This window comes from Pieris napi, chromosome 17 (genome assembly GCF_905475465.1).
Source record: "Pieris napi chromosome 17, ilPieNapi1.2, whole genome shotgun sequence".
Taxonomy (NCBI): domain Eukaryota; kingdom Metazoa; phylum Arthropoda; class Insecta; order Lepidoptera; family Pieridae; genus Pieris; species Pieris napi.
Window position 1 is genome coordinate 3204141 of NC_062250.1, and position 22165 is coordinate 3226305.

At 31.8% G+C, this 22165-nt stretch overlaps 2 protein-coding genes across 3 annotated transcripts in view; one reads left to right on the forward strand and one right to left on the reverse strand.

The window, feature by feature from the left end:
* The window catches only part of LOC125057861 (tetratricopeptide repeat protein 17), a 25710-nt gene extending 15401 nt beyond the window's left edge, over positions 1-10309 (reverse strand). For both annotated transcript variants that reach the window (XR_007118272.1, XM_047661786.1), the window contains exons 1-11: positions 10016-10309; positions 9366-9737; positions 8809-9035; positions 8233-8520; positions 7521-7630; positions 6327-6599; positions 5133-5235; positions 3953-4111; positions 2722-2832; positions 1041-1182; positions 367-591 (exon numbers count right to left, since the gene is read on the reverse strand). Coding sequence is in view for 1 of the 2 variants with exons in the window: in XM_047661786.1 (XP_047517742.1) it covers positions 367-591; positions 1041-1182; positions 2722-2832; positions 3953-4111; positions 5133-5235; positions 6327-6599; positions 7521-7630; positions 8233-8520; positions 8809-9035; positions 9366-9737; positions 10016-10132 (2127 nt within the window). In the remaining variant the exon portion in view is untranslated. The remainder of the gene's footprint in view (positions 1-366; positions 592-1040; positions 1183-2721; positions 2833-3952; positions 4112-5132; positions 5236-6326; positions 6600-7520; positions 7631-8232; positions 8521-8808; positions 9036-9365; positions 9738-10015) is intronic.
* Positions 10310-10846: 537 nt separating this feature from the next.
* LOC125057950 (post-GPI attachment to proteins factor 2-like) lies at positions 10847-21711 on the forward strand. The gene is made up of 6 exons (XM_047661913.1): positions 10847-11217; positions 11284-11415; positions 11926-12087; positions 13035-13140; positions 15018-15224; positions 20491-21711. The coding sequence occupies exons 1-6, from the start codon at positions 11110-11112 to the stop codon at positions 20616-20618; spliced, it is 843 nt and encodes a 280-aa protein (XP_047517869.1). The 5' UTR covers positions 10847-11109; the 3' UTR covers positions 20619-21711.
* Positions 21712-22165: the final 454 nt, after the last annotated feature.

The following is a 22165-nucleotide window of genomic DNA, read 5'->3' on the forward strand; positions in this document are numbered from 1 at the left end:
AATTTGTACACAAAAAAATGGATTTCTTAGAAAGTTCGGTACGTATGCCGAAAGTCGAGTTTATTACAATAAAGCGACAAAAGAACGTACATACCTCTGCAGTTTTAAGTAATTACGGCAACTTAAAATGTACTTTTTAGTATTTAATTATTGTCGTTATTGGAAGACAAGCTAACCTTAATACTTGGACTTAGAAACACAAACCTTAATAATACTACAATTTGAATTTTTTTCGTGATATAGAAAGTTAAATCAGAAAAATAATTTCTAATCTATTTTGCATTTTTAAATCGTTTGTTTAGACTTTGGTGAATAAAAAATATTTCTTAAATCTGTATCTAGAAATAATGCACGATTGTAACGCACCTCATACAAATTCAACCTAAAGGCTTCTTCAGTAGCCGCCACTGCCTCCTCGAAGCAACCCATCTCAATAAGTACGGAGCCCAAAGACACCAAAACCACTTCTTTGTACTTCGGCGGGACGACTTTATTCGCCGCTTGAAGGCAATGCAGGGCATTCACCCTATTACCACGAACACGCCAATAAAGGGACGCTATAACTTGAGTTATCCATTTTGGGGCTGTATTCTGAAAGATTCAATAAATATACTTGTCGGGGATAATGTAATACATTTTATTAGAATGGCAACACCACACATTAAACACCACACAGAAAAGTACGGCCTGTATTGCCATAATACAAGCCAAACATTATCTTACCTTAATGCTATATTAAGATAAGTTCATTAAAACAACACATGCGTAATCAGCTACGTACTTTAATTTTTTAATATGCATAAACACAAAAATACTGTACCAATTCAATTCAACCAATCAGCGCGCGAGGTGTGTACCGTTTCACAATTTGACGATTTCACTTCGATAGATTATAATCTACCGAATTATAATACGTTAAATTGTAAGCAGTACGTTGAGTTCACAATCTTTCGACAGTTCATAATCTCGCGAGATAGATTACAATCTAACGGTATTTACAATTTTACGTTAACATATACATACTTATAATGTCGACTAACCTTATTCATTGCTACATATATTCTGTGTCCAATTTCAGCATCTTGCATATGTTCCGCTTTCTCTATATCTCCGTTTCCGACATATTCCAACAACTTCTGCCTTAGTAAGTCCGATTCGACGACTTCAGTTATCAATTGTTGCCTGTAATATATAATTCGTTTTACTTTTCTCAGCATTTCTTACGCTCAAGAATAAATTTCATACTGAGATGGGAATATTCTACACTAATAACACACACAAGTGCACACAAGTGCAACATGTGACTGACACAAGGTCTATGTCCAAAGGTAAATTTGAAATACCCATGGTGCAAAATTATTATGGAGATAGAACGTTGGAGAAACGGGTTCCATACTTGCTCAATAGTTTAACCGAGGACATTAGACATGAGCCTTCACTGGATAAATTTAGAGGTTTATTAAAAAACCCATTTGTTAAATATGCTGTAACCTATAAGTAAATTAATTATATTAGTGTGACCTAATTTAGTGATTTAGAAGTTATGTTTTTTTAAGGCGAGTTACCTGCAGTCAAACTGCGTAAGCAGTTTTGCGGGGCATGGTTTGAATTAAGGTGTAACTTTTTTTGTAAATAAATATATTATAATAAAAAAAATATATATTTGTACGAACCAAGGCTGTACATTTTTCTCGCTCAGGCTTTCTTAGTTTTATAAGCGTGACGATTTCCTAAATGATCGGAGTTACGCCCCGAGAGTATAGCCAGACGTAGGCACTCTCTTCGACTGTTATATTGCGTTTATTCGTTACATAGTAATAACATTTCATACAGAAAAAGAAAAACTAACGAAAGACATTTTATAAAGACATGACCAGAATTAATGCAAAAGAAGAACATAATTATCATGTTAGACTTTATCGCTAAGATCATAGAATGGTGGTCAAATTAAAATATGGGAGGACAATCTACCAAAAAGATGGAGAAGGTCTGCCAAGGATAGAGAGACGTGGAAACAATTGGTGTAGGCCTATGTCGACAGACAACCTGACCTGGTTGCTAATAAATTATTATTTTCGCTATGTAATTTAGATTTAAGATACTACTGTTACATAAGAGTGGCATGTAAATTTAAAGGTCAGTGAATAAAGGGCTTTTATTATTATTATATTATTAATTAACATATATTCTATTGTTGTACGCGAGTATTTAATATAAAGTAAACATAAAATGCTCTATTATTTAAAGAAATGACCCAGGAATCGTACAATATTTGATTATTAAATATATAGCTGCAGAGTCGAATAACAGAAACTTTATGATATCACACAAATATCAATATGAGCGGAGCTTCAATGAAAATGTTGCAAGAAAATGATTGAACGCTGGAGATCACTTTCGGGAACTACTCGGGAAAATAAATTTCAATTCAAGTTATTGTTAGGTGCTGTTATTGGATGCCCTTGTACTAATTTATTATTAGGGAAGCTAGGTATATACTGTTTTTTTTCCTTTGATTTTATAATAAAAAAATAATACATTTCGCGAAGTAGTCTCTCGCTAAAGGTGAACCGTTGATAATCTTATAATTTCGTATTAGGGAGCGTTCAAGTATTACGTCACGCAATTTTTCGAGATTATTAAAATCCCCCCCCCCCCATGTAACGCGCCGTATCGTTTTTATGTACTCAATAGTAAAAGTAGAGCTGTAATATTACTTACTTATAAGATTTCCTTCCTTCCTTATCAGTGGGGCAGACGGGCGGATGCCAGGGCAACTCATGCTCTTCTCCGAGCGGGACTCCGATCTTGTCAGTAAGGAGAGTCTTCACTCTGTAAGGAGTGCCTATATCAATGTAAAGCGTTGTTTACAAATAAAAGTTTTCCACGAATTTCTTGAAAGGTTAGGGTTTTTTCAAGTTTCATCAAAAGATATTGAGATATTCATGAGAGGATATGTATAATATATGTACTAAGCCAAAGGAATTATATCGTTTAAATTTTTCAGGTAATTGAAGAATGAATGATTGAATAGAATTTTATTATTGTCTTTGATTGACATAACCTTTACACATTAAAAGAAAAAACTTTTTGACCGTATTGAAGTTATGAATTATTATAAATTTACAACTATTTAACATAATTTTAAATTTATTCGACGTTTCGCGTGCTTTACAGCGTGCGTGGTCACGGTGACTGAAGACAAAAGGTGTTGGATGTCAAAAAGTATCACAGCTGTAGAGAAAGTTGCATTATCTGTATTTATTTCCCCGAAGTTGGTATCGACTAAAAGATGGAGGGTTTTGACAAAAATAGCTCACGGTGTCCCGGACACGCGAAACGTCGGATAAATTTAAAATTATGTTAAATAATTGTAAATTTATAATAATACATAACTTCAATCCGGTCAAAAAGTTTTTTCTTTAGAATTTTATTATTATTTTATAGATTATTCCCTGAGGTTTTTATCCAATGACAATAGCAATATCTTGTGGATTAAACTTACTTGATACTTTATTATTTTTAACATTGATAGTAACTGTATTACTTTTAAACAAATTCTATGAAATTAAATACTATACGTATTTAGTATTTTACTATAGATACTTAAAATGACTAGCATTGCATGGAAAACTAAAACTATATTTAGAAATAAAATGAGTAATTGCATGAAGTATCAAGACAATAAATCATACTAACCTAAGAAATTCAATGACATTCTGTGTTGCCATTCGAAAGTTTTCAAATAATTCAATTATCTTCTTTCATTAGCCACTCTATGACCCGAACCCTCAGTTCATAGCGTCGACTATAGATATATCGCGAGCTACTACCAAAAGCCCGGTGCTTTAAAACGCTTACGTACAACACGTTTTGATACTTTTAATGTCAGATATTTTAAAAAGTATTAACAATATGCCCCATCGGGGTTTTGGAATCAACAATAGAATACCTTATTCCTTTATTCTCCAATGGCAAGAAGACCGGGTACATCGCCTCGAGATTATCAGGAAACAAATGCAATGCCTGTGTACACATTGCATCTGACGGCCAATTTGGGTCTTTGTCAAAATCTTCATGATTTCTGTTTATTATTAATGTTGGTGGGTATCTGAAATAACAGTTATTAATTAATAGATACATTTTTAGGAGCTGAGGAGGCGGAGGGACTTATAAAACAAAAAAAAATTGTCTAAAAAAGAAAAAAAAATTGGGGTCAACCCCCTAACCCTACAAAATTTCATAAGAATTGGTCGAACCGTTTCGGAGGAGTATGGGAACGAAAATTGTGATACGAGAATTTTATATATAATAGATGTGTGACAAGTTATTTTACTCTATAACACATAATAAAGTAATGTGTTACACAGATTTCTCTTAATAACACTTTATATTTCTTACAGTCAGATAGCCTATTCATATAATTTATTTAATTATTTGTTTCATAATAAGTACCAAGTTTACTACTTCCACACATATTCTACTGTGGTTGGTGATTTGACACAGGAAATTTAGTTTGAAAATGTAATAATTCACAATCACAGATTTCAATAAATTATCAATATTAACGGACTATAATATGTTTGACAAGGCATAAACTTAAAACTATTGCCATAATATTAAAAAAAATATGTTTGACAATCACCTAACGTCAGTGAAAATGTCAAACCCAACTAGAATATTGAATTAATTTCAAATATCTTTTTTTAGCTCTTGTACAAAAAGAAATGAGTGTGATGACGTCATTGAGGTTTTTAGTTAAATAAAAATGTGTTTATTCGTAAGTTAGTTTTAAGTAATGGAATTATAACTGTGGTATAACCCTTCAGGCACCAAGGTAAACCTTAGTGATTTTTTACCCTTAGCTTATTTATATTTTAGGAAAGAATTAAATTAAAATAGTAAAATTTTTAGATTTGGGGACCCTTTTAAATAAAAGATAGCTGTGTCAGGGTTAGTAGCTCTTCCAAAATGAAATAAATTGTACTAACAATATTAAGATGTACATTTCACCGAAACATTTTTTTTAACAACCACTTACGGGGTAATGGTACCCCGTAAGTGGTGGCCAATCATTACCTAAATTAAAACAGGGAATATACAGAATAACGCTGCCGGATTATTTTACTTACAAAAATATTCCACTTTCAAATTCAGAGAATTGATCACTTGTTTGAGTTTTCTTATCAACATCCGATTGGACTTCTTCACTATGTGCAATTTGTTCAGGCTTAGCTGGAATAAATCAAATAGTAAATTATTAAAAAAATAGATTTTGTTTGTTTTTTAATTTAGGTTCACGAATGATTCCATAAGTCTGTAAGCACTTAATTAAATATATGAAAAAAATCGTAAAAGAATAATAACGCATTATTTTCTATACCTTTGACAAAATTTTAAAAACCACTTAGGATTATTTATTAGTAACTGTTAAACCTACACAAATTGTTATTTTTATTTCTGTTAAGTATTTAATAATTCAAATTAAACATTCATTATTTCAAGAAAACCGCCAAATATCTAGACAAGATGGCGTCGCAAACGTCTAGTTTTTTACGTGTTAATTGTCATCCTTAAATTACACAAATAGAGAAAAAGATGGACTCCTAACTACGTAAGACGTGGCTTCGGCCTTTAAAACTACCAAAATTCTCCAATAATTACCAAGAGCAAGACCTGGATAAATTAATATCATCATCATTACACAAATAGACATATATTATTGTCTGGGACGGCATTAAACTCCAAAAAAGTATTAGGATTATAGACGCAAAGACATTATTTTTAAATAAAAATTACATTATTTATAAATAATTTACAACTATGCTACATCTGTGACTAATCGGTGATCATTTTATGCCACGTGACTGTTCTACATATAGATTTTTTTGATAATTTACAAGTTATTTTACTCCGTAAAGCTTTTAAAGAAATATATTTAAATTTATTGGATTAATTTCAATAACACTTTATTTTCATACTGTATTGTCTTTGATTAACATAACTCATAACATTAAAAGAAAAACGCTTTTTACCGGATTAAAGTTCAGTCAAGTAGTAAAAACAAAACCCAAACCCTCCATCTTTTAGTCGATACCAACTCCGGGGAAATAAATACAGATAATGCAACTTTCTCTGCAGCTGTGATACTTTTTGACATTCAACATCTTTTGTCTTCAGTCACCGTGACCACGCACGCTGTAAAGCACGCGAAACGTCGGATAAATTTAAAATTATGTCAAATAGTTGTAAATTTATAATAATACATAACTTTAATCCGGTAAAAAGCGTTTTTCTTTTATTTTCATACTGTCAAATAGGCTTACCAGTTTGGTCTTCAATCGGTTCGTCCGTATTGAAATGCACTAATATGTCCGCCATATTGGCATGTCTCTGTATATGACTAACGATCCTTTGCAACGTGTAAATAGCGTCCAAATTGGCAGTACCGCTCACTTCCAATAACCTATCATTGTATATCGGTCCATCAAAAAAGTATTTTATCAAAGAGTATCTATCACCCAACATTTTTATTTCATTGATCCTTAGTCCTGTCAATTCTGACATCTTTGCGCAGTTCTTTTCTACGTTTTTATAATCTGAAAGTATATAAATTATTCGTTAATAGGAAATAGTAGGTATTTAATAATGTTATTACTCATATTTGTGTTGTTGTATGCTGTATGAAAACTAACAATCGAATTTCAACCTTTTTTAAATTATTATTTTCACTGATCAATCTCCTTCGTGCCTTCTCCATCTACACGACACTGGCGAAGTACCTTGTGCCCAGTTGGCACAAATAAAAGCCATTAAAAAAAAATATATATATAATCTGAAATATTACAAACAAACATTGAATACAAAGACAGAGAGTTTATTCCCAGTTCTTCTCGGCCATTCTACGCAGTAACTACCCTTTGAGAACTGGCAGTAAATTTAAATTTTGAAGCATTAATTTTTACACTGGCGTTCATAATGTTATCTGTTATATGATATTTTGATTTGATTATTAATTAAAAAATAAAATCTTCCTCAGATTTCGTATAAAAAACCCTCTAAAGCAAATAAAAGTTAAAGCATGAGCATTGATAATTTTGAAGCAATAAAACATAAACCAAAAAAAAAAAAAAAATCATTTCGACATGTAATTTGACCCGATTTGGCTGATCAAGCTGTCATTGGATTTGAATTTGCAGCAAATAGGTTATGATCTACGCCATATACAAATAAATTAATTATAGTTTAGTATATTTATTTCTTTTAGTAATACAAGAACAATAAAAAATATTTATATATATATAGGACCCCTAATAGCCTACCACGTAATCAGGCAGACCTGTGGCCAGGAAGTGTAAAATCTCCCTTTTCCTAAAAGGGACTAACCAGGTCTGATGGGTATTTAATGAATTTTGAAGTCGGTTATTTCTTAAGACTGGTTGTAACAGAATTATCAGTAGTACATATGGTTCTGTCAAAATCAAATAGTACCGCTGTTAGTGAAACACAATAATAATTACCATATCCATCAATTGGTTTCATTGTCTTTAAAAACTCGCTCTGCGTTTTAATCCACATTGATTCTTTAAGAATATATTCACTCAAACCTTCGCGCAGTTTATCTATTTTCCTGAAAATAGAAGTAGAAGATATGTTACTGTTAATTCATCAGTTCTATTGTACTAATTTAATTAAGTTTAATTAATTAACACATTGTTAACACAACTTGTCAGAAAGAGACAAACAAGTGCAATTAGACTTATTTAGTTTTTGAAGTTATACTTCTTTAAGCGCGTTATGAAAAATTTGATGAGAGCGAAATTTTACGATGCGCGCGCACCGTGACACAAAATTATCAGTATGAAGTTGCCCACGGAAGATGCTACGGCATTGGACATACATAATTTAAAAACAGCATTCGAATAATAATAGAATTTATGTTACACCTAATGTAAGAGATAATAAATATTTATTTATTTAATTTTTCAAATGTAAACTGAACTTTATTGACTATAATGACTCCTTTTCCAGTCTTTGATTATTTAATTGTAATTAATTATTTGCATGCATTCAAAAACTATTTTTAATAATGCCAAAGAAGTATAACTTCTTACGCGCGTACATGTACACGCATCCTTTTTTTACAAATATGTTCGTCTTTTAAGTTTCATTGTATCATCAGTTGTAAATTTTTTATTAAGTTCTTGATTACAATTGCTTCAAAATACTTACACTTTTAAATTCCGTATCCTTCCACCCAAATGTACATGACATAATGTAGCATATTTGTGTTTCTTAGCTATATCCATCTTTGGATTAATTCCCAAGGACACTTTATAGTGAGCAAGTGATATATTAAATTCACCCAAATATGTATAAATATTCCCTAGTACAAAATGTGCAATAGAGTTGTGGGAATCGTGGTCGAGGGCACTATTTAATATTGTTATAGCATCGGCATACTTTTTGGCACGATATAGCAGAGATCCTAAGTTTAATAAGGCTATATCTTTATACTGTCTGAAAGTGTTAAATATTTTATGTTAAACTAAAATCTACAGGTTTGGAAAAATATGATTGTACAACTTGGTAATGCATACCACTAATGGTATGCACCTAACACTTATAGCTTTCTAGAATTAGAAGTAGAAAAAAAATAAAAGCCTGTGTTTTACATTTAACTAATTTTTACCCAGCTAGGTTAAACTTATGATTTTAGAAACAAATTCAATTTAAGGATAAAACAATGTTTAGACTGGTTTTTTTTTTGTTACATAAAGCATCACAAATGTAATTTAATCCATGTACCTGGGTGCATAATGCACTGCTCGTCGGCAACACTCTAAAGCTTTAGGTGCATTTCCTTTCATTCTCCAAAATAAAGCTGCCAAGTTGTAATGCAGCCATGATGAACTATTCTTTTTTAAGGCACCAGCTAACCAATGCCCAAATTGCTCTACCGATGCTGCCGGAGATATTATATCCAGTGTAGGGTACTCTGGTGTAATTGAAATATTTGTTCTTTTTATCATACTCTGAAAGGAAGAACACAGTTGAAAACAAAATGTTTTAGGTGCAGGAGGACAAAAAAGAATTTAAAGCTTACAACAACCAATACAATTTTTTTTATCAGTAAGTACAGTCACAATACCACAAATAACTACAAAGTACACACTTGTTTTATTATAACCACAAAATAAATAAATGGAACATGTATCATGTATCTGAGATTTTAAAGTAGAGTTTGGGATTAGATACAAAAAAAGATAAAAATCTCAACAATAGCTATGCTTATCCTATTTAGATTAATCTAACATTGAGGCAGATACAGTGTTATACACATAGGAATAGAAAATTATACTTACACTTAAATGTTCAAAAGTAAACATACTGAAGGTAAGGGATGATATCTTTTTACAATCGGGTACATCAATACTGGGTCCATAACTGCTTGGGAGCAAAAATTCTTCCTCCGCAATGTTTTTTATAGTACCATCTTCTAAAGGTGTATGATACCAATCAATCATGCTAAGAGGGCCCGCCCTCATGCAATTTTCATCTTTTCCAACATCAACACCTAAATCTGTATCTTTTTCAATATCTGTCCAGAGTTCATCAAGAAATTTTTGCTTTTTTGATAACTCATGGTGCAACTTAATAATTTCATCCCAACGAGTTTCTTGCTTTAAAAATGATAAGAAGTCATATGGTCGAGCCATTTCAAAAGGAGAATCCATCTGAAATTTGAATTAGGTAACTCTTTATTATATTAAAATTAAAGCCCATACTTATAAAAACTATTTTATAGCTTATCCCACATTATAATGAAAATAGGAATAAATAAGCAACAACAGCTAACTATTATCATCCTTTCAGAAATATAAAATTTTGAAAGTAAATGTTAAAATGACTAAATAATATATAATTATGCAGTAGTTATATTCATAAATAAAATGTAGGTTTACGGTAAAAGCTTAGTTCAAGCGCATTAAAACAATCAATTAATCTTTCTTACCCTGGGCTGAATTAATCCACTTTCAGTAACCATCCAGTGGGACGAAGCCTGCAGTCTTTCAGCGCATGTTATTAAAATTAAGAAACGAATGCACAAAATAAATTTACAAAAAATCATTGTGTTAACGTGTTAAAGGTAATTTAAAAAAACATGATATTTATAAGCAGACACAACAAAGGCGGTAATAAATACTTCGAATTTTTAAAAAGCACACGGCTTAAATTTAGTATTTTTGCAAGCAAACACTGGTGACTGGTCACTGACACAAGCGGCAAGCCGACACTCGACAGCCTAGGGTGGACACTGGACAGCCTTATGCACAGAACACGCCTAACCACTAGCCAATCCGCAATCGATGCAATCGGACGGTAATACCAACATGGCGTGCACTCCTTAACATCAACGTCACTGTCAAACATAATAGCCACAGATAGCGTAGACAGATACACGTTCAATTACATGTTGTCGTCTAGAATATTATTAATAATTTTAACTTACAATTATGTCTATAATAAAAAAAGTTTTACAATTGTAAAATTACACAAGTCAGAATTCAGAACTAGAGATAGGCAAAAGTAAAAATCAAGAAGTTTTATAGCAATTTAGACCTGAGTCATTGTAGATGTCGCATTACTAAATTATTTCTTACAGAATAATTATTAATATATTATACGAATAAAAAATTTAAATCTAAAAATTGTTTTATAATTTCTTTTATATGCTCCTTTACTCGCAGTAAGCCGTGACACAGTTTAAAATAGGAAAGTCTAATTATTAGAGTGGAACAAAGGGCTCTTTTTTCACGGCATGAAATGCGCAAGTCCAAACAACCTGATTTTACCACGCAAGTCACTAACTTTAGTCGACAATTTTACCCTGTAACACATAGTACACGGCTCCTGCAAATACCAATCTATATTTTATTCCAACCCAATGTACCATTCAATAAATATGTCGAGCGCGTATAAAAAACCCTGTTTTTAAAGTCAATATGTTTTTCATACAAATCAATACGAAGGACTTGATTATGTATTTATCGTACGTTCTGTTTTAAATATGTAATAAAATAATGAAAAGTGAGTGAGAGAAAGAAAATGTTAAATGACGCACAGGAAGAGTTAGCACAATCTTTACCAAGAGCTAATTATCGCATAAATGAAGCAGAAAATGTGAAAAGTTCACTTATAGTTGTAGAACATAAGGTATTTAATTGAAATGCATGAGCACTGTGTTGGGATATGGTATCTTAATACTTAATATAATTTCAGGGTGATTTGTGGACATGTGCTCTAAGAAAGATCTGTTTGACTGCTCTCTGGCTTCCACTAGGCGCTCTAATATTTTGTTACGTGACAGCTTCCTTATTCCAGGCAGATGACATTCATGAAACCCACTGTCGGGTATGTTTAATTTTTATATATAAGAATTGCCTTCAAATAACGTTCATACTAATAGCCGGTCTATCTAAAGAGTTTTGTCAGATCCTAATAATATATTGCGTAATCACATCTTTGAAGTATAACTTTCCTCAAATCAGCAAAGTAGCATCACAGAGGAGCCCCATACATTACCAAGTAATTTACCAATTCCAAACGAAAATTAAAGAACATATTCAGATCCTACTAATATGTGTGTATTAATAATCTATTTTCGGTAGAGGTTCTGTCGAGTTTGTGAAAAAAAAACAGAAATTGTTATTGCTTAGATTTTGAGATACTGGAGTCGTATTCTGCGCTCAGTCTCGACTCTGGGATTTAAAGCCTTTGCGCGTCTCATATGTCAAAAATGTTTCGGATTTTGAGATACAAGAGTCATAGAGCAAGTCTGTTTATGAATCTTACCCTATAACTCACCCTCAGGGAGTGCAAGACGTTTCTGATCTTACACCCTTAAATATTGTAATTTTCCAGGTTTATAACGTAGTACCATCAATAAGTGCAATTACTGGGATAAGCCCTCAAAGGTACGTCTGGAGGATATGCATCGCCTACCACCTAGGACCAAGATTATTGATAGGATCTCTATACTTTAACTACCATAAAGAACGCACTTTGCACATAACGGATGAACAGGTATTAATCATAACTATATAATATATCATATGGCTAACAAGTACACTTATGAACGTCAACAGAAAAGATGTTAAACTGATTCTAAATTTAAATTTACAACCAGTTCGCTAGTCGTGACGAAGAGCGGGAAAATCAGTTGCCAGTTGCCAGTTCTTGCAAGAAACTCTCCGCCACTCTTTTTAATCGCCAAGTTTTGAGTCAAACAAATTGTTTGTAAGGCAGAGCAGCCCTAAATATTTGAACTGGAGCTAATCAATCCCATGGATTAGTTAGGATCATTTAAAAACTCGTCAAATTTATAAAATTTGAATGTATATAACGATAATTCTCTAATTTCGCTTGGGAGTTTGTAGCAAAACCGATACTCGTACTAGATAGATAGATACTATTAATAAATTTATCTTCGTTTATTGAGGTCTCATCTAGTCTCGTTACCTTATAATGGTTTCATTTATTGTTAAGTTACTATTTCGTTATATCTACCATTAGAAGAGCGGAGTACCCTGATGTACAGGTCTCCCTAGACTTAGTTCAGGGGCTCCAATATCTGCTAAAAATATAACTTGTTATTGGATAAAAAAAAATTGTTTTTTTTAAAATAATGATTAAATATAACAGTGAAGCCTAGTGGCATTAGCGTGCGACTCTCATAACTGAGGTCGTAAGATCCTTGGATTTCTATCTATGTGCACATCTATTCGCGCGTACGGTGAAGAAAAACATGGACTAGCTTTAGACCCAAAAAGCCGACGGCGTGCGTCAGGCACAGGAGGCTGAATACATGCCTACTGGATTGACAAATGATCATGAAGATGTTTCAAAACCTATCAACCAACCATAAGGCATATCACCTAATCATCTATGAAATAAAACTGAGCCAAGTGACGGATTCAATAAGTTATTATTAATATTTATATTAATAATAAATAATATTATTTTCATTATAGATGCGATTGACGGCAACTAAACTGGGAAAAGCTTGCTATTGGCTAAATTTGGTGGAATTGTTTGCTTTGACGGGTGTTACGTATGTCTCTAATAGAGAAAATTATTGTAAGTACCTTTATATTTTGCTAACATTTAAATATATATGCTTAGTGTATAGATGCTTAAGTTATCCTTAATTAGCAAAAGGTTTTCTGTTAAGGTTATACGTCTTGTATAATCGTTTTATAATATTTTAGTTGACCATACATTATCATTAAATAAATAAATAAGAACTGAATCAATATTTGAGATTTTCAAACCTGAGATTCCGTATTACCCCGGGAAATTATGTGCGTTATTAAAACTAATTAATTAAACTAGGGAAACCAACATATTACAGACCTAACAAATACGGCGTACCTGCTAAGCTTCAATTATTCAAGGTGTACTAATCCATAATGACAAATAAATCAATTTACTGACTGATAAATGTGTCCACCTAATATCTCATAACACTAAGGTAACGGTATGCCGGTCGTATGAACAACGATGTATACATAAAAGAGGTAGAGATGTATTCGAGAACTAAAAAAAAATAAAAAAATAAAACATTTAGAAATTTAACCTCGCTTGCCTGGGGCCTTACAATTTCTACAATGCAGAAAACAACAATGAAGATTTACTAATTATTTTTCGCAAAGTGTTTGGAGAAGTGCCAAAACCAGCACTTAGAACCTTTCCAATTAATGTTTATTGAACGCGGTTTCTAGCGCAGGTGGCTTTTTAGTAAAATCAAAAGATTTCCCTGACCTACTTAAAACTAATGCCTGAAACTATTGTGGCATTTAAAATGTAAATGCCCGTAGCAGAATGGCAAACAATGGGTAACGACTCGAACTTTTTCAACTAGCGAAGAAAATAGAACTTACTTTAAATATTGTTTTAACTTGTGTATTTATGTTGCTGATAACTGGCTCGATGTATTCGACCTTTTTAGGTATTTATTTATTAATAGTATCTAATCATACAGCTAGCATACATATTATAAAACAAAACACTAGACTATATAGAAAGCCAAAACAGATTACATAGATAAACAATATATATGAAACAGAAAGCAAGTAAGTACATTAATAGACAAACAGAAAAATATATTAAAAAAATCCAAAGAAAACTTATAAACTTAAAACTTATCTTCGAATATATAAATTACGTGTTACGTTGTTTGTCCGCTATGGACTCCTAAACTAGCGAACGGATATCAATCAAATTTGCACACCGTGTGTAGTTTGATCCAACTTAAAAGATAGGATAGCTTACATCTCCATTTATACCCGCAATATTATTTTATTGCAAAATATTTGTTTATTATTTGATAGTCAAAGTTCTTACAGATGGCGCTGTGTTGAAAGTACTAACGTTTCACATAAGCTACAATTTAATGGCATAACCACCAAAAAAGCATGGTGGTCCCCATAACTGATGTTCTCCTACCGTTCCTCTAGAATAGTTTACTACTATGTAATATAACAAAAATCTTAGCAACAGCATCGCTTAGCCGAGTCTGCTAGTAAACTATATATTTCAATTTACTGGTTAAACAAAATCAGAGTCTTCCCGCCTTTTCAAATACTTCCCCACATCTTCTTTGGTGAGGTGGAAAATATCAATATCCTCATTAGTGGTATGACACCACTATTAGTGGTTAGACAAAACCCGAAACATTTGCGAATTATGCTATACTTCTATATGGTCTTTTACAAAAAGTAAAACATACCTACTTGAAATTGTTACATGCGAAAGAAAAAATTTCACTTTTCGAGTCAAATTAATTTTTACGCGAGTGGTTGGTATAGACTATAGAGTAAAACTAAAATCGTCTATTATTTAATAATAATAATCCTCTATCCTCTATTCCCCGATCACCCAGGAACCGTGCAGTAATAACTTAATTTTAATAATTTACATTTCATAATAAATAATACAATTATTTAAATTTTCAGTCATTCACGAGAAGATCTTCATAATTTTTATGGTGGCTTCTCTATTACATATGTTATGTAGAGCAAGAATTGGATGTATCGCAAATGACGTTTTGGAGCCCGTACGGACCAACAAAATTGTGTGGAACCTATTCTTCATCGCAATAGCAGCTACTACAGGATTAATTATTTTTTTCTTGAGACATCGCCTTCTCTGTAGACCGCTTGGTAAGACACTTTAAGTAATAAAATAAAGGTTCAGTAAGGTTCTTATTAATATAAAATAATAATAAACAGCTTTGTGAGAGGCTGGTGCCTATAATTGGACTGAAGTAGTCCTGTGGTAACAAGTAACACCAGCCTTCAATCGCAAACAGATACTATACAAAAACATAACTACCTACAAAGACTAAACTATAGTAATAGACTAAAACTAAACCAAACTGGGTGTGTGAATATGTGTTAAGCCCCATCCACACGCTTGCCAAACAATGGCAAACAGCCAACAGCAAACAGCAAACACGGACGTGTGGATGGGTGTTTGTCGTTGTTTGCCTGTTTGTGTTTGTGTTGGGCAGTGTTCGGCATCGGTGTCGGTTTATCTTGCCAGATCAAAGGATGTTTGGCAAACAGTTTGCAACGTATCCACACGTTTGGCTGCGATCAGTATGCGCGCCAGCTTGCGGGAGGCGGACGTATTTACTTGATACACTTTTTCGTTGGCGCGCAAAGCGTAAAAAATGTCTGATTGGTCAGCACCTACGATTTTGACATTTTGGAGGCTTATCAAAATTAGCTCATTAAATTTTTCTTCTATAAATTGTCTGAAACGAATAAAAACTTTTAAGTAAAATTAAAATAGGTCTAAAGCAGTACCTTGTACGATTTCTATGTATTTTAATCATCAACCATCGTCTTTACTTTCTTCTTTTTTTCCTTTTTTCTTTCTCTTGCTTTAATTTATAATAAAAATATGTCAACCCGAAAGTAATAGCTGCCACAAGCTCGTCGTCCGCCATGTTTGCCGATTCGGAATGTTAAGCCCCATCCACACGCTTGGCAAACAATGGCAAACAGCCAACAGCAAACAGCAAACATGGACGTGTGGATGGGTGTTTGTCGTTGTTTGCCTGTTTGTGTTGGTGTTGGGCAGTGTTCGGCATCGGTGTCGGTTTATCTTGCCAGATCAAAGGATGTTTGGCAAACAGTTTGCAACGTATCCACACGTTTGGCTGCGATCAGTATGCGCGCCAGCTTGCGGGAGGCGGACGTATTTACTTGATACACTTTTTCGTTGGCGCGCAAAGCGTAAAAAATGTCTGATTGGTCAGCACCTACGATTTTGACATTTTGGAGGCTTATCAAAATTAGCTCATTAAATTTTTCTTCTATAAATTGTCTGAAACGAATAAAAACTTTTAAGTAAAATTAAAATAGGTCTAAAGCAGTACCTTGTACGATTTCTATGTATTTTAATCATCAACCATCGTCTTTACTTTCTTCTTTTTTTCCTTTTTTCTTTCTCTTGCTTTAATTTATAATAAAAATATGTCAACCCGAAAGTAATAGCTGCCACAAGCTCGTCGTCCGCCATGTTTGCCGATTCGGAATGTTATGAACGTTCGCCAAGCATGTGGATGGCTGTTTGTGTTGGGTGATTGTGGTTGGTGTTTGGGACTTCGTTTGCTGTTTGCGGTGTTTGTGACAAACAGCCAGCGTGTGGATGCCCCATTAGGGTGTGTGCATTGAACGTGTGTGAAAGAGTTTAATTGATTACATAATTTAAAATTTTAACGTGCTTTCTTATGAGACCAGAACTTTTCTGCCACAGAGACGGCCAATTATATTTTCTCGTATCATCTGCCGATGCGTAATGATCTGGGGGTCTAGCCATATTGGTGTCGAAAAGTATTCTACATACACTACCGCTTTTGCGTAATTGTACTGTCGAAAACGCTTCGTTCGTAGCCAAGAGGCATGTCGATACATTACCGCTAAGTCGACACCGTAGATGCGAGCTGCTGTTCGTAGCACCTTATTCCGTCATATTGTCTCTGGATTAAATGTATTCCTAATGTCACTTTTATAAACAAATAAAAGTTAAAACTACAATATTATTGTAAATTTGCAATAATTGCAAATTCCAATTATTGGAAGCTGCAAAAGGGACATTAGAATGTCAGCAAGGTCGGAACAATTTTCGATTTAAGTGGAATTTACGGAAGGTGCAAAGTCAATATATGAATTTTAATTGCATGTTTAAATTAATTATGGTTTGTTTCATGTTTTCTCAGAAATTTAAGGCTACAAATAAATACAATATTTTGAAATTGCATAATCGCGATATATAATAATTAGTAGTACTCATACTTTGATATTTTTAGGATTAGGAACCTCACAACTAATCAGCAAAATGAAGAAGCAACATATTTTGTTACCGCTTAGAAGAAACAATAGAAATAGTACTGTGGATTGATAAATAAAGAGTGAAAATAAGGTTTACTAGAAGTTGATAAGGAATAGAAGGATAGTCCAAGGAATTAAAAAACAATAGAAAAAAAACGTAGACTAGTGTGAACACTGAAATTAGAGTTTGATTTAAGCTTTAATTAGGTTTGGTGTTTGTGTTTGAACATTTTTAATGTCAATTTGTAAGCAGATTTATATATAAGTGTAGATTTTATTAGTGATTACTACTAGTTGGAATTATCTCTGTTTATGTCTAACAAACAATTTCAGTTTAAGTTAGAGTCATTTTTTTTTTTTTTTTTTTTTTTTTTTTTTTTTTTTTTTTTTTTTTTTGACAATTCACACCAATTGACCGAGTCCCATGCTAAGCTGGTGAAGCTTGTGTTATGGGTACTAGGCAACGGATATACATACATATTATAGAGAGATAGACATATAAATACATATTTAAACACCCAAGACCTAAGCACAACACCAAATGCTCATCACATCGATGTTCGTCTCAGCCGGGGATCGAACCCGGGACCCATGGATTCGCAGTCAGGGTTACTAACCACTAGACCAATGAGTCGTCAAAAAGGTTGATTGTTTATAATAAATTTATACTTTTAGAAAGTGAGAATTGAAAAGCAGCAAGTACTCAATGAAATGAAAAGAGGGATTAATAAAAATTATAAAATAGAAACTTAGTCTGGTATGAAATTATAACCCTTACTCAACCTTTGATTCCATATTGATGCTCCAACATCTTAGATATAAATTTAAGTTTGATGCTGATTTTAAGTTAATATTTATGTCAATAAACTTTTGGTTATATCAGTGATTTGCTACTAGTGAATATGTAAATGCAAATTCTGTTTAAGTAAGTAATGAATAAACATTGTATGTTATGTATTTGTCAGTTTTATTTTTGGTAATTTACCTGTCTTCTTTAGTAGGAAAAGCCAGTGTAAAGTGGTTAATAATATTAGTTTACTTTACTAGAATATACAGATAATGCATATATGAATGACCCGTACCTACTAATAGTTAGAAATATTAAACAAATAGGTAGCAAAATAAAAATATTTCAGTTATGGTTATTTTTTATTAAAATAAGGCACCAAATATCTTCCTTAACATAATGCAGTCTACATAGAAAAATAAGCATATGTAACAACTTATTAAACAATACAGACATTACTACTGAACACACACAGGTGCACCAAATTCAATGCATTACTACCTAATGTAGATGTATTCAATTATTCATATTTTTATATGTAGATAATTAACTAATAAATGTAAGTGTTAATTTGCAGCAGTCAATAGGTATCTTGTTTGTGTGCTGTTATATACAAAAAATTGTTCAATTCATAAAACCTAACGTTAGATGTTGTGATGATTTCATAAAATTACTATGATACCTACAGTTACTATGAATACATCCTGATTGTTTCCTTAACACAACAATTGTAAATAATAATAGTTAGGTATTTTAAAGATATAAATCTTCCCAAAATCTACAAATCCAGTTTGTTTATAATAATATCTCATTGACATTCAAACTGCTGAACTTATTAAGATTAAATGTGGAAGAACATAGTTTCAGTTACTGTTTCCTGTTCATGAGGTAATGTTACTTAACCAACCATTATTTCATACTCCACTTATCTTATTTTTTACATTATTCATAAAATGCTTCATTCCCCATTTTCAGGTACATAATATACCTAACACTAAAATTAATTAAAAGATAAGACTTTAGTAAAACTTGTCCATTTGTGTTTTTATTAAATATTTTAAGTTGTCTTATTAGCTTCTCTTTTTCTGAAAAGAAAATATTTTAGTTAGTACTTTGATCAAATAGAAAACTGACAAACTAAACTAAGATCGGTCCAAGGTTTGTTCAATAGGTAACTTTAATATTAAAACTCTTTACTTAATTCTAAACTTAAAAATATACTTAATTTGTCACTTTGCTGCTTATTGTCAATTAAAGTTTTTAATAACCAAACAATGTCAGCAACTCCCAAGGGACTTGAATTCAAACTTCTCATTCATTAACAATATTATAATAGATATCTCTAGTATATTGACTTAGTAAATAATTAAAGAAAATATCTGCTTACCATTACTTAGTATTGCTCACTAGATTTTATATTTCCAAAGTTCATAAAGTATAAATCCACTTTATTTGATTAATTTAAATCAATATTATATCATTATCAGCTTCTATTATAATTACAATAAAATATATTTAGAACTTCTAATTATATTCATTAGTGACTGCTTTCTCATCTGAAATATACAAATAAAATGTACAATCATTTTTTTTTGTGATTATATAATATATGCAATATTAAATGGTACATATATATATTTTTCAAATTAAAGAACAATTTCATGAACTTTCATGCAATATAAATATCAATAAAAGATATCCAATATAACTAGGATTTACCTCTACTAATTTGCTGATTTTCTTGATATTTTCATATTTATCTGTGTCTATTAAGTTATCCTCGCATTGATTCATTGAAAAACTAAAACTCTAAACACGAGAAAGTTAAAAAAACAGATAACAAATTAAAATCATTTCGTTAAAACGTCCAAAATAAGACATGTTTTTAAAACGGTAGCGATTAAAGATGGCAATAGTTGTACTGAATTATTGCAAACAGCAGCTTTTGAGATCACGCTAAAACATGGCGGAGAAACGCCGTTTTTTCTACACTGCCGAAACATTAATTGGCCGTTGGCTACCGAATAGCGTAAGCGTTAATGTGTGTCTTTTCGTAGCACTGTCATGGCGTCGCTTATTGTATCCCGACTCACGCCTTTAGGGCCTAGGCTACCGACTGTCGACACGGGCTGTCATTTTCATACAAATTTAGTTTTCGACTTTCTACATACACTACTGTTAAGCCATCTTGGCTAGACCCCCAGGAACATAATTAGGATAGTGAGAATAGTGATTACTTATATAGCATCTTATTTCAACACGATGTTTATTATAATTAGTAAGATATCTTTCTGATTTCAGCTTTCACGTGGTTTTCTGTGTGCGAGTACATTTTGGCCACAACGAATATGGTATTCCACGCGATTGTCGTCTTGGACCTGCCTTTTCACGAAGTAAAAGTAGTTTATTCAGAACGCAAGAGCAATTAATTTTCTATAAATTATATTTACTAATATAAGCCCTACTGACTATATTCTGCACGTGTTGAGTGTTACAATACAGCACAATTGTGTAATGTTTGTTTAAACAATTAGTATTAAAGTTCAATTACTTTACCGCCTATTTTCTAGTAAGCTGTGTATTGTTAAGAAAATTTACTTAATTTTTAATTAGACATACTTATCCACGGCACTTATTTGATTAGCACAGACATTTTAATTGTACGATTCGTGTTCGTATTTCAAAATGTCACTGTCAAACGATTTATTTCCTGTGAAGTTTGATCGTTGACAGATTTCAAGGCGCGATCGGCGATTGTTTATTGATATCCGTTTTGAAATACGAAATAACAATAATGCGTAAGTATTAAATATTTTTAGGGTTCTAGGATTATTCTTTTGCTTAATTAGAGATTAAATATTTGTCTTTACTGCTAGTATTCACAATTTATTTGTATTAATAATTCAGTATTGAAAAATACCCTATTCGTTTAAATACGTTTTAACACTACACAGAATATATTGTATTGTAAATTATATAAATCATATCTTATATTCTATTATATTTACAAATATAGTAATAATTATATTTCACTTATATGTAATTAATTTTATTAGATTAGTGGAATTTACATTATAAATTATTTTTGTTTTGATGAAAAAAAATCGAATAAGATTAATAATTTACATTTATGTGTGCCTTAATTAAGCACACGCTTAAACACAATTATATCTTATTGTATTTGTATTACCGAGATATGATCCATGTTTTTCTATTTTATATTCAGTAATGCGTAAATGGATGATAAATTTAACACGCGTAAAATGTTGAATATGGATTACTCGTATTAATTAGTATTCTTATGGTTTTTATAAACCTTAGTTTCTATAATTGAATATTTTATATAGTTCTTAATAGTATAAATTAATCAACATCCTAAGTCAGTACAGAGAATAGCGAGATTTTTTTCTCTAAAATCTTTCTAATTTCTGTTTAGGCGGATTATTATTTTAAGAATTCGGTCGTTGAAAGCTATTGTTATATTAAATTGTCAATAAATTGGTTCAGTTGAATAAGTTATAATTACGATTTTTATTTATCTCACTTACCTTTACTAGTATTTATATTTTAATATTTGCGTCTACTCATCTACATTCCGGTGTCCGTTTCATTGGTCTGTATCAAATCAGCCTCCTCTGATTAAACTAAACCAAAGAAATATGTTTTGCCGGAAATATATCGATTACGCGTAACTTATAATTCAAATCAGTATAGTAAGGTTAGCATTTGAAATTTAATATTTTTTACAGCAAATATCAAATATAATTATCATTTGTTATATTATTATGATAAAAATACAATAATAATACCTACCATAAAACTATGATATCAGCAACCAGATATTATATGTATACAGGTGTATACCTAACTATATAAATAGGTACATAATATTATTTGAGTGGCCAAAACATATTACGAAATATACGATAACTGTCCAAAGAGCCCTCTAGCGTTGCCATAGAGGTTTTGACATCGC

What these genes read in the sequence shown, in the direction of transcription:
- LOC125057950 (XM_047661913.1), top strand. Translation starts at nt 11,110, where the DNA reads ATGTTAAATGACGCACAGGAAGAGTTAGCACAATCTTTACCAAGAGCT. An exon ending in TTATAGTTGTAGAACATAAG is followed by an intron (nt 11,218 to 11,283) that starts GTATTTAATTGA and finishes ATATAATTTCAG; the next exon opens with GGTGATTTGTGGACATGTGC. An exon ending in TGCACATAACGGATGAACAG is followed by an intron (nt 12,088 to 13,034) that starts GTATTAATCATA and finishes TTTTCATTATAG; the next exon opens with ATGCGATTGACGGCAACTAA.